At 36.6% G+C, this 13179-nt stretch overlaps 1 protein-coding gene across 2 annotated transcripts in view; it reads left to right on the forward strand.

Moving 5' to 3' along the window:
* Window positions 1-13179, forward strand: part of RAC1 (Rac family small GTPase 1) — a 51670-nt gene that overhangs the window by 17557 nt on the left and 20934 nt on the right. For both annotated transcript variants that reach the window (XM_036741441.1, XM_036741442.1), the window contains exons 2-3: window positions 8464-8535; window positions 11692-11809. In XM_036741441.1, the coding sequence (XP_036597336.1) occupies window positions 8464-8535; window positions 11692-11809 (190 nt within the window). The remainder of the gene's footprint in view (window positions 1-8463; window positions 8536-11691; window positions 11810-13179) is intronic.

The following is a 13179-nucleotide window of genomic DNA, read 5'->3' on the forward strand; positions in this document are numbered from 1 at the left end:
GCACACTGGCGGGGGGGGGTAGGGGAGGCAGTGGAGGAAAGGGGAGAAAATTTAGAATTCAAAATCCTATAGAAGTGAATGTTGAAAACTAAAAACAAATAAAATTTTTTAAAAAAACACCTGTCCTATGAAGACTCTTGTTTATTTGCCACTATTACCCAGATTTAGTGATGTGTAGTTGTTTTTCAATCTTAAGTGAATAGCTGTATATGATGCTGTTTTACAGGAGGAAAGATCCATCATGGTTGAAAAAGGAAAAACAAATTTTAATTTCTAAAGATCTTACAGGCTTTCTTTTTTATTTATATGGCATTTTTACTTGAGGAATGTAATATTTTCATATTTCTATGCAGTGAATTGAGTAATTTCTCCAGGTTACAAGCAAAAAATGCTTTAGTATACTTATGTTTTTGTTTTTGTTACTATCTGTTTTTATATCACCCAACATTTCCCAATAGATAGGTCTTCCCTCTGCCTCCCAGAGAGGCGTCCCTTTTTAGCAAATGATACAAAAAGAGAAGAAAAAACAGTTCAGCAAAACTCAACAACACATCAACTAAGTCTGCCATTATATGCAGTATTCCACACTCATTAGCCTGCTGCCACTCTTGCAAAGACAGATGGGAGGAGGTATGTTCTTCTGTTTCTTCTTTGAGACAAGTCTTGATCATTATAATTTTACCGCATTCAAATTTTTTTAAAATAAGTTTTCACTAGTGTCTTTTATATCATAGTTTCCCTCCGGTTATTTTTTAAAAACCAAAGAAAGAGAAAAAAGGGAAGGAAAAATCAGCATAACCAATCAATACATTGGAAAAAGTCTGAAAATATATGTGCAATGTACTATACTTGTGGACCATTCCACCTCTGCAAAGGGACATGATTGTTCTTATAATTTCACAGCTATCACTCTTGGTTCTTTTTGTGATTCTTTCTGTGAGAAACACGCTTGTGGGGATCACAGGGTTTCCTGGGCAGGGCCAAATCCTGAGGAAGAACCATGTGATGGCCCTTTAGTATGGTTGTAGGAATCATGGGACTCCCTATGGATGAACCCCAAGAAAGACCCAAGTGATAACCCCTAAGGAAGGCTGTGCAGACCATAGGACTCCCTGAGGAAGACCACGTGGTAGCCGCCCCCCCCCCCCCCAGCCCAATCTCTGGGGATCACAGGGCTTCTTAGGTAGGGTTAGATCCTGAGGAGGCCCAAGTGATGGTCCCTTAAGAACGCTGTGTAGACCACAGGGCTCCCAAGACAGGGCCGGAAGACTCAAGCAGTAGCCCCTTTAACACTGCTCTGGAGATCACAGGACTCCCCAAGGCAGGGTCAGGAACGAAGCCTAAGACGTGCTTCTGCAGCTCATTGCTTTCCTGGTAGCATAACCTTAGGAAGATCCGTGTGATTCGCTCATTCTCACCTAAAGAATTCAGGACCAGAGTGAGCAGAGGAAGGCATTTATTACTGTCCTAATGAGAGAGTGGGTGCAGTGCTCACTAGGAAAACCTACACTGATACAGAAGCAGGAGTGAGGGTAACCAGTTCTTCCATCCCTGTTTGACCTAGGGTTAGTTTACATTCTTTACTTTTTACATACTTTTCTTAACTTAAACAGTTTACATAGGATAGTAAGAATACAGAAGCAAAAGTGAAGTTAATTAGTTCTATCTTCCTTGTCTGAGTTAGGATTAGTCTACATGTCTTTATTTCCCTACCTTCCCTCTTTAACATATGCAGATTATGCAGATCAGCAGGCCTGGACACTTGACCAGGACTTAACCCTTGAACTGACACGATAAGCTTGAACTGGTTCAACCCGTTTAGCCTCCCTAGCTCCTCTGACACCAGGATGGCCGTTGTCTTGGTAGGTAAACTTTAACTCAACCGTATGACAGCTTCTGTGGAAGCAAAACCAGATACAATGCTATCTTTTGTTACATTTCCATCTCCATTATTGTAGTCTGTTTCTTGGCTCTGCTTACTTTACTGTGCATCAATTCATGTAGATCTTTCCATGCTTCTCTGTATTCATAAAATCCATCATTTCTTACAGTAACTGCTACGTAGTAATAATCCATTATGTTCATGAACTGCAGTTTGTTTAGCCATTTCTCATTTGACTTGGTCTCACAAAAAGTGCTGATACGAATATTTTGGCATTTTCTTCTTATCAGTGGTCTCCTTGGGGTATAAGCCTGTAGTGGAATCTCTAGGTCGGAGACTGGACATTTTAGTAATTTTTTTTGCAGAATTATAAATTGTTTTCCAAAATGGTTGTACTTAATTAGGCCTCGCCCAACAATGCTCTAGTGTTCCTGTCTTCCCATACCCCTTGCAACATCTATTATTCATATCTTTTGTCATCTTCGCCTTTTTTCAGAGTGTGAGGTGAAACCTCAGGATTGTTTTGATTTGCATTTCTTTTATTAATGATTTGGAACATTTCTTGTGGTTGTTAGTAGTTTGCAAGTCTTTTGATAACTGTTCATATCCTTTAACCAATTATCTTTTGAGAAATGGCTTTTGTTCTTTTATATATTGTGAGTGCCAAACTCTTATGAAATTTGAAATAAGAAGAAATATGAAATAAAGTATTTTCCCCTCATTTGCCGGCTTCTCGTCCTAGAAGCATTAGTTTTGTGCTTTTTTTTCATGTAATCAAAATTAATCACTTTTATCTTCTGTAATTGTCCTAACCTTGTTTGGTTAAGAAATCTCCTACCCTTGTGCAGCATTCAATTTCAATTATTTTGTTGATTATTCTTTCTACATTACAATAGTCATAATTAATAATGTTTTCATGGTTCTGGCTGGTTCACTTTGCCCATTTCACATGTCTTCCGTGCTTCTCTATATCCTTCATATACTTCATTGCTTACAGAACAACATTGTATTACATTCCTGTATCCCCTGTTAGCTTACCATTTGATTAGCATTCTCCTTCTTTTCAGTTCTTTACTACTACTGTGTTGCATTAATATCATTGACCTCCTTAGGTATATGCCTAGCAGTGGATTTTTTATTAAAGGAGTTTGGACATTTTAATCACTTTCCTTAACATAATTCCAAATTGTTTTCCAGAACGATTGGACCAGTTCTCTTTGTGTGTTTTAAAAATACATGTTATTGAGCTAGCCAACAAACACAAGAATAGAGGAACTTAATTCCAGCCAGTCACTTTACTTTTCTGAATTAAATCATATCTCACTGGTTAGAGGGACTGTATCGAGCCAATAAATATATGAAGGAAATGCCAAAGCAAATATTAATATTTCTAAAAAGTCTGCAACCAGTATCAGATGTTGTTACCAAATACGGCTCCCAGTTCTTTATGGAAAATGGCTGGTTTAGCCCAGGGCCAGTGCTGACACTTAGCTACTAGAATTTATTTGTACAGCATATTTCAGGGTACATAAATATACCTATATAAGTTGGGTGACTGTTGCCTTATAAAAAACTAGAGATGTAGCAAATACTTTTAAGGAGCTAGCATATATATTATATATAGCTGGAAGTGACTCCTAATTCTGCAGAGGAGGAAACTGAGCCCCATAGATGCTAAGTTGTTTGACAGTCACATAATATAAGCACTTAATAAGTTTGTGGCCAGGCCTTGACTCCAAGTCCCACTTTACTATGCCACAGTGGTTTGATCAGATTATATCAAGAGTCTTTTAATTTCTGTGGTAAGGGTTAGAAGGCTAAGAGGCTTGTGCTTCAGATAAAGACTTGGAATCAAGAGCAGAAACTCCAAACCATTTTTCATGGGAAAAGCACAGTATTTTATATGGACCTGAGTTTCTGTTCCAAGCATGCTCACTTAATCAAAATAGACCTTATCTTTCAAAATAAGATGATGGAAGGAGGGGAGCAGTGGAAGTTTGCTTTTTTCTTTCTGTTTTGCTTGAACAAGTCAGAAAGAGATTGCTGACATGGATGGTAAAATTCTCCTAGAAGATAAGATCACTGGGGTTATGATCCCCACCTTCTGGAATGGGGAGAGGGAAGAAAATTTGTTGGAAAACTGTAATGGGAAAAAAGCCATTCTAGAACGACTCAATACCACCCCCACCCCCAGAAATAACCTAACACAGTGCTTCCACATAGGCACTTAGAAAGGCTCATTGATTTATTGATTGACTTCTAAGACATTTACTTTCAAAAAATTAACCTCATACAAATTAAGAAATCTTATTTGTTATTAGCTCTAGTTATGGTGGATTGTCTGCAAGTTTAAAGAGTTACAGACTGCTACAATCATTTTCTTCTAGAGCTTTTTCTTCTGCAGCATGGTGAAATTTTAATTTTATCTTGGGTTAGTGATTATTCAAAGCACTTCCCAAACTGCAGAAAATCCATGGTTGGTGTCTTTTATAGCAATATTTATAATGTGATTGTGTATGCAGGTACACACTTACTAAAAATTAAATTTCACAAGTAAAAATAAATGGGGGCAACATTAAATGATCCCTTATGATCCTATTTTGCTCTAAATTCTATGAACTGAGAACTTTTTGGTGATAGCTGTAGTATGATTTTGTTCCCTGTAGTTTAAAAATAAGCAGAGAAGATCTCAGCAGAACTTATTAATGGTTGCTTAGTTTTTTAAAAAAGATCTTTATTGAAGAAATTTCATTCCCACATAACAGTTTTTTTTTAAAAAAAAAAAAACCCTTTGTAGTCCTCTTATCCAAATGATCAAATGATTTAAAAAAAAAATTCAAAGGGAAAAAAAATCTACCTCTTCTGTTATGGTGGAGCCAGTAGTTCACTTGGAGTCAGGAAAGATCTGAGTTCAAATTATGGCTGGTATTTATTAGCTTCATGTCACGTCACTTTTCTGAGCATCATTTTCCTCACCTGTAATATAGTTCAGATTGCATCTCTATCTCAGGGGTTTTGTCAGAAAAATATTCTATAGGAATGTGAATTGTTTTTTTATATGCAACCAGTCAAAAATTTGGGAATCAAAAAGCAAGTCGATTAACAAATGGTGACTTGATGGAGAAAGCTTCAGAACTGAATTGAGTTCAGTTTAATGAATGGAGATGAATAATGAGGATTATATCTTTTGGAGGTTGACAGGTAGGCCTGTCAGAAAAGAGGTGAGACATAAATAGATGAGATACATAGGTGAACCTAAGAAATATGATTCAAAAAAAGAAATACGGTTTTGCTTGGGCAGTGAGTAAAAGGAGTAGTGAACTTTGGTGATGAGACATATGTAACAAGATAGCAGGATAGGTTTCTGGTGGGGGAGCGGATCGTGGGAGAGGAATTTGAGAGTATGAATACCGACTGATCAGTAGAATGGATTCAGTTGGGGAGGGGTCGGCAATAGGGCTCAACTCTGGGTAAGGGACATAAAACAACGAATTTGGGGGGAGCCAGGTATTATAAGAAAAACTAACATAAGTTTTTGACACAAGCTGTGTCTAATAATATCTTTGCCATTTTAGTAAAACCTAGAAGATCTGGGTGTTACCTTTAAACTGATGGTGTAATGTTTGACTCAATTTTTTTGGATTGAGTCCCAACTTTTCATTAAATACTTAAGTGGAAACAAAAGTTGGCAGGATCCCATTGGTCTTTGATATGTTACTGGTAAGAATGTTTCTTGCTTTTAAAAAAGCTAACTTTATGATGACATATTAACATGTGCTACTAATTTTCATTCCTTTGGGTATAATATTAAGATACTATAGAAAATGATTCTATGGTGAACTTTGGTTGAAAGTCAGTAACAAAACACAAAAATTTTGCAATTCCTAAATCCCTAAGTAGAGATATCCCTGTGAAGTGTATCAAGAACATCGAATCTTTCAAATACTAAACATATATAAAGAAAGATTATTGAATCCTTATCATTCAGATTCACACAGGGTCTCATGAGCTAGCACTGTCAGGTTTTATATTACATTTCTCCATGAGATTTAGGTATTTGGCCACCCTGTGACTTTCCCCCTCAAATGTGTGCTTTTTAAAAATTTTTGGTTTTAATGCCATTTACAGTTAAACTAATTTCATGGAGTAAACTATAACTTTTCTTGCCATGGTAATTTCTACCCACCAAATCACAGTCCCCGTTACCTCAAAGCAGTTGCTCTCCCTTTTAACAAATATGTACCCTCATGCAAAACAGTGACGTAATGGCTATGTCTGAGAAAGAATTACTGATTCTGTACATCTAGTCCAGATAGTTTGATAACTTTCAATATAATTTACTATTTTCTTTGCAGTCCTATATATTTTATGTATTTAAAAACATTCTTCTGAGAAGGGTGCGCCAGACTGCCAAAGGTGCCCATGATATTCCCCCCCAGTCCCCAAAAGTTAAAAGTCCCTGCTTTGGTCTATCACCTCTCCAGTAAGAAAATATTTCATCGTCGATCCTTTGTAGTCATGATTGGTTGTTTTAATCAGGCAGTTCTGGGGTTTTTCAGAGTAGTTTCCCCTCTTTTTTTTACTTTTCTGAAATTTCCCCTCTTTTTTGGTCAGAAATTTCTTTAATATTCTTAGCTGTAACTTATCTCTTGGAAGAAATATAAAATAGGGTAATAACCTTGGTTGGGGTTGAAGATACAGGGAAAGTAATTAGGTTTTTATGGGGAAAGAATAACTTTTTTGGACATTTTTGTTTGATGAGTTCAGTTTAATGTGCATGCATATTTATTAACCACTTGTTATGGACAAAGCATTGGGGGTACAAAAATGAACAAAACACAATCCCTAGCCTCAAGGAACTTATTATTTAATAAGAGAGATAGGACAGGAACATATCAAATTCTAATCTGTATTGTAGTAATAAGTGCCTAGAAGATGTACAAATAATGCTCTGAGAGATCCTACCTTGAGGATTGGAGTTAAAAGAATATCATGTCAGTTTATGGAAGAGATGGGAGCTAAGCTGAGCCCTGAAGGATAGATAGGATTTCAGCAGCTAGATGGGAGAAGGAATTCATTTGAAGCACAGGAGATGTATGGGCTATGGATTTGGAAGCAGAAGAGGGCGTAGCTTGAGGTTAGAAATAGCTGGTGGTTGTCAGATTTGTTGAGACATTGAATATGAGGGGAAATTGTGAAGGGAAGTGCTAGAAAAGTTGAAGCCAAGACTGTTGAGAGCCTTAAATTCCTGGAGTTTTTTCAGAAAACAGTGTACAACTAATGAAATCTTTTGAGTCAGAAGAGTGACGTGATCAGAACAATGCATTAGGAAGGTATGACAAACTGTGTGCAGAAAGGAGACATTAGTTAAGCAGTGATTCTGGTGAGAGCTAACAACAGTCTGAATTAGAGTGGTAAAGGTTCAAGGGGTAAAGGAGGAGAAAGTGGGGAGGTATAAAAAATGTGTTAATGTGTTGCATGTGGAGAGTCAGGGACAGAGAACAGGTAGAAAAGGACAGTCTGAAACTAGCAGGGTGATTTTGTTGTTACCTTGTTAAAGTTAATATAAATTTTTTTTTAAACAATTGGCGAATAATTTTAAGGTTACTCATGAAATTCCTGTTTTGGTTTATTCATTTTAATTATTATTTTGTTTTTATAGTTCAATATCTATAACTGAAAACTGAAATTAAATTTATTTTTAATTCTCTCTCCCAAAATTGACTCCAGCTTTCCAAACCTGAGTGAGATTTGGTGATATTTGATTGAAATTGATTTAAAAGGAAGTGCAGGTTTTAGGAGGATGAGATTATAAGTTTTAGCAACCATAAAATAATGTCCTTGGCTACAAAAGCAGCAGAGTAAGTGGGGAACTGTAGAAATACTGTGTCAGAATTTACTGCCATTAATCATAAAATAAATTGGAAGTAGCATTGAAGTCATAACCAGTCATTCAAGTAATATGGGTGATCTAGATGCTTAGATGCAGGGCATATCTATTTACAGTGCCAAAAGTATGTTGGTTTCTTTTTACTGTCGTAATGTTCTTTATGAAATTATCTTTGTTAGTTTCTTTTTCTAAATTTTTTTTATGTTAGTTTCTTTTAAAGCTTTTTCTTTCAGTAAGCAGTTGCTAAGGGGTGGCTAGGTGGTGCAGTAGATAGAACACCAGCCTTGGAGTAAGGAGGACCTGAGTTCAAATCCAGCCTCAGACACTTGACATAGCCTGTGTGACCCTGGGCAAGTCACTTAACCACAATTACTTCACCAAAAAAAAAAATAAGCCATTGCTAAGCATCCATTCAGAAGTAATAAACCAGTCCTAAAATATGAGAAAATCTGATATTACCTATGTAATAAATTCAAGTTTTTCTCCCTGAAATATGAGATTGAACTACACATATATGCATATATATTGCTAAAAATAAGCATACTTTTTTCTAAAGTTTTAGGGTATCTTTAAATGGTAGAAATTGATTTTTATTTTTTGTATCCTTATATCTGGTACTTGGTAAGGATCAGTCATAAAAGATAACTTACACTCCTCATATTGACTAATTTTTGTCTTTTTATCCCCTTAGAGCTGTAGGTAAAACTTGCCTACTGATCAGTTATACGACCAATGCCTTTCCTGGAGAATACATCCCTACTGTGTAAGTATCTTCAGTTAATACTTGTGAGTTGGCTACTCTGTGACAATGAAGATTTTACTCGCAAGTTTTGCTGCATATCAAGAAGTTCTTTTCCCTTCTTTACTACACAGTTTCATTGAAGTCTAACTATCTGGGGAGCAGAGCCAAGATGGCAGAGTAAAGACAGGGACCCACCTGAGCTCTCTCAAATTGCCCTCCAAACAGTATTAAAATAACACTTCAAAATAAATTTTGAAGCAGCAGAAGCAACAAAAGGATGGGGTAAAACAATTTTCCAGCCCAAGACAACTTAGAAGTTTGGCAAGAAAGGTTTGTCTCACTGAGCTGAGAGTGAAGCACAGTCCAACACAGGTGTTGGGGTGGGGGTGGGGTGGAGGAGGCAACTGAATTGGTTGTAGCAGCTTCTGGAGCTCTCGGCCCATGGGTGGTAAGCGGTCTAACAACTAGTCAGAAGAAGATTACAGGAAACCTTTTGCTGGCACTGGGAAGTAAGACTATGTTCCATTGTCCACACATTTGCTGGTTCTGGGTCGCAGCCCTAGGGCTAGACGGAGCACTAGCTGGAGCGGGCACCCTGGTCATAGTTCCAGGACAGAAAAGAGTGCTTATAGTCCTCCACAGACCAGGAGAGCAGTGACCACACCTCTCCTAAGATCATACCACCTTGGAAGAACTTAAAATTTACAGACACCTCCCCTACCTCCAGCTCTGAAAACAGCATGACAAAGAACCTGACACTTTGGGATAATGCCCCCTCCACTCTGAGAACAGAGCCCAGTAACATAAAATGAAAAGTCAAGAAATAGCAAAAAGAATGAGCAAACAACAAAAAAAGAAACTGACCATAGAAATTTACTATGGTGATGGGAAGATCAAAGCACAGACTTAGCAGATGATGACAAAATCAAAACTGCCACAGCCAATGCCTCAAACAAAAATGTGAATTGGTCTCAGTCCCAAAAAGAATTCCTAGAAGGGCTCAAAAAGAATTTTTAAAATCTCATAAGAGGTAGATAGAATAATTGGGAAAAGAAGTCTTAACTATGAAAAGGATGTTTGGCTTTCTGCACTAGACTCGATGTGGTACAAGAGAGGGAGCACTGAATTTGGAGTCACAAGACCAAGTTTCAAATACCAAAAATATAATTCTTGCTACTTATTATCTGTGCGACATTAGACAAGTCACTGTATCTCTCTTGGAGGAGATAACATCTAAGATTTCTTCCAAATTTAGTCCAATCCTATGTACAATGCTGTTTTGTGTGCGTTTTCAGAAATTTAGGTAATGTATCCCTTAAACCAGGGGTGGGGAACCTGTGGCCTTGGGGCCGCATGTCACCTTCTAGATCCTCAAGTATGGCCTTTTGACTAAGTCCATGTTTTACAGAAAAAAGTCCTTTTATGAAGGGGATTTGTTCTGTGAAGTTTGGATTCCATCAAAGGGCTGCACTTGAAGACCTAGAGGGCCACATGTGGCTTTGAGGCCGCAGGTTTCCCGCCCCTGCCTTAAACCATTCTAATTCTACCCTTGCCCAACTGATTTTATGATAGAAGTGCTTCTGAAAAGTATCTTCACAGCGAGGTAACTGATAGAACTTCCAGTTTTCTTTATTGCTCCCTTCCCTTCCTTTTGGAGAAGAGGTCTAAGTTACCAGACCTTTTATTATAACCTTCTATTTCTTTCTTTTGCCTTCTAGAAATTTGCTTAGGTTATGTTTTATATTCTTTTGTATTTTATTGCAGGAATGTTCAGCAGATAACCTTAGATCAGCAGAAAAATTAATCATAACAGTAGTAATATATAAGGAAAAGAGAACAGGATTTGGAGTCAGAGGATCTGAGTTCAAATCCCCTTTCTTTTGTTTACTACCAGTCTGATGAAAGTCCTCTGGACCTGTTTTGGACCAGGATATTTGTAGATCTGAAGAGGCATGAGTTAATGCCCCACGCTTCCTCCACATGAGTGAGGGGAGTGGTGGTACAGACCTGGTTTAGGGGGTGTTAACTTTTGCCTCCAGGTAAATTGATCTGAGACCCAGCTGTGGCCCTCTAGGGCAAAAAGAGTAGAAGAATAGTTTGTAGCACTTTGACTGGGAGCTCTCTGAGACCCCAGGGAAGCTCTTTGCCCACTGCTTTTAACCATCCTGTCCATGCTTTTATCTCTTTTTGTCTTACTGGACTGTTTTTGACTGCCTTGGGATAATAGTCATACCTTACCTTACCTGGTGTTCTAAAGAAAGTTCTTTGTGAAATGTAGGCAACTAGAAATTATTTTACTACTGTTGCCTTAGACCTTAGTAAGTCAAAAATGCTTTGTTAGTTAAAAAAAAATCCAACCAAAAACCTTATCGAAAACACATTTGGCAGCAAGAACTCCAAAGTACTTTGTTTCTGTTTAAAAGAAACGTCAAATTTTGCTTTAAGGTTGAAATTTATTTATATTTCGTACATGATGCTTTTTCCTGCTTGTCATTGTGCCATTAAAATCTCATTTATTCAATCTCTCTGTAGCAGTTTTTAAAAGCTTGCCAGTTTATGTACACTCAGAAAATGTAAACTAATTTCATATTAGCATAAAGTATTATTAGAAATGTTTGCTCTAATTGTACATAAAAAGAGTTCTGAAATTAAATACAAATTGCTTTTGTATTATCCAAAGTTTCCTTTATCTGCATCACTGCTTCCTTTCATTAGCAGAGATAACCAGGATTTTTATTGTATATTCTTCTCTGTCCAGTAGCTATTCAGTGCATGCTGCTGTAATTGTCAGTTTAGTGAAAATGATTACTAACAGTGATTCCATAACTGGTTGAAAAATCTGTTTTAAAAACAGTGAAAATTGAACAAAAGTACAATATGAAAAGGATTATTTTTATAATTCAATTGTCACTTCTCAGGAAAAAGTACTTCATAATATTTGAACTACTCTTTAATACTACTTATTTAAGGCAAAGTCTTCTTTCCTTGATGTCTTTGGATTAAATTAGTAGTTTTTCTCCTTTGTTCTTTCCATGTATTTTGTGCACATAAGTCTTGTATTGTCTGATCCCTCTTCTAATCCTTGTTGTTTTAGTCCTCATGTGAACACAACTGCCATTTTCTGCTATTTGGTTTATTTTAAATCACAGTATTAAACTTTTTCTTTTTATTCTACAGCTTTGACAACTATTCTGCCAATGTTATGGTAGATGGGAAACCTGTGAATTTGGGTTTATGGGATACAGCAGGCCAAGAAGACTATGACCGATTACGTCCCTTATCCTATCCGCAAACAGTAAGAATTACATATACATATATGTACATATTTCATATATATTAATTCTTTGATAGCAAATGAAGTTACCAGAAGTTTGCTCAGTGCCTATGAGCTGCTTATACTGTGTTAACCAAGTTATGACTCCACAAGATGTGGGTAGTAACTTAATTTATTACAAGAGTAAGGCACATGCATCCTTATATAAGGAGCTTGCCCTACAGAAAATGCATTATATATTTAGGGAGTAACAGAAAAATAAAATGGGAGGCCTTATGGGAGGAGTATAGGGGCAGTCCCCTCCCAAATGGGAGTGACGTGGAAGGAGGAAGGGAGCAGGAGAGTTTGCAAACATGAGACTATGGAAGGAGGATGTTCTGCTTATCTGAAAGGGATCCTGGCTACACAGTTCATCATTCTGGGCAGACTGGCGGAGCTGACTTGGCTTCAAGGGCATTCAAGTTTTAATAGAGTTCAGTTGTAAAAGATTACTGATAAGTTAGGTCAGGGGAGCTTCATTTCTGGAAAATAGGGCAACTCAAGAAAGCAAGTTCAGAGGTCCCCTTTGCAACTATTATCATTATTAAGTTAATAATTAAATCTTAAATTCTTCCAGAGAGTTTCAGCAAAGATCAGAGAGCAATATGAATTCGGTGATACTTAACTTATGGGTCTTAGTTGATGCTGGTTTTGGTAAGGATTAGTTGATTGCATTTAGATTGTAATAATGTAATACCACAAAATTGAATTTGCCTTTAAAATGAAAGTGTATTTTATTCAAATCTCTTAGCTTATTTTTTTTTCCTACAAAAATTTGGGAAGGTATGAGCTATATAGTTAAATTATTTTTGCTGTACATAGTTTTTTAAATTTATTTAAGAAGTTAGCCAGATCAACACAGAAAACTAAAAATTCTGCATTATATTTCTGACTTAGTCTTTACCTTTTTCTTTCTATTATTCATAAATTGTGTGGTATAAATAGCTTTCCTGCTTTTTAAAAAAATTCCGAGTTCCTTTTTTAGTTCAAAGAAAGAAAGAACTAGATTGCCATTTTATTAATGATGAATGCAGGTGCTTAAGTGACTAACCTTCTTTGCTGGAAAATTTTTTAAAACCTTATTATCATTTAAAAAAAAAACTCTTGCTGGTGTTACGGAGGGAAGCTTCTGAATGGCTAAGAGTTGACCCAAGTACCATGATACTATAGAAATCATTTTCTGTCCTGTGATTTCTCTGAACTTAAATATATTTCTACCCCCATAGTTTAAATTCCTCCGGTTCTTAAGAAAACACTTTTTTATTCACTATATTTTGAAAACTTCACAGATCATAGATTTATGTTAGTTTTTATAAAAACAGTATTTCCATCTTTTACCAATCAGATGTTTT

This window comes from Trichosurus vulpecula, chromosome 1 (genome assembly GCF_011100635.1).
Source record: "Trichosurus vulpecula isolate mTriVul1 chromosome 1, mTriVul1.pri, whole genome shotgun sequence".
Lineage (NCBI taxonomy): Eukaryota > Metazoa > Chordata > Mammalia > Diprotodontia > Phalangeridae > Trichosurus > Trichosurus vulpecula.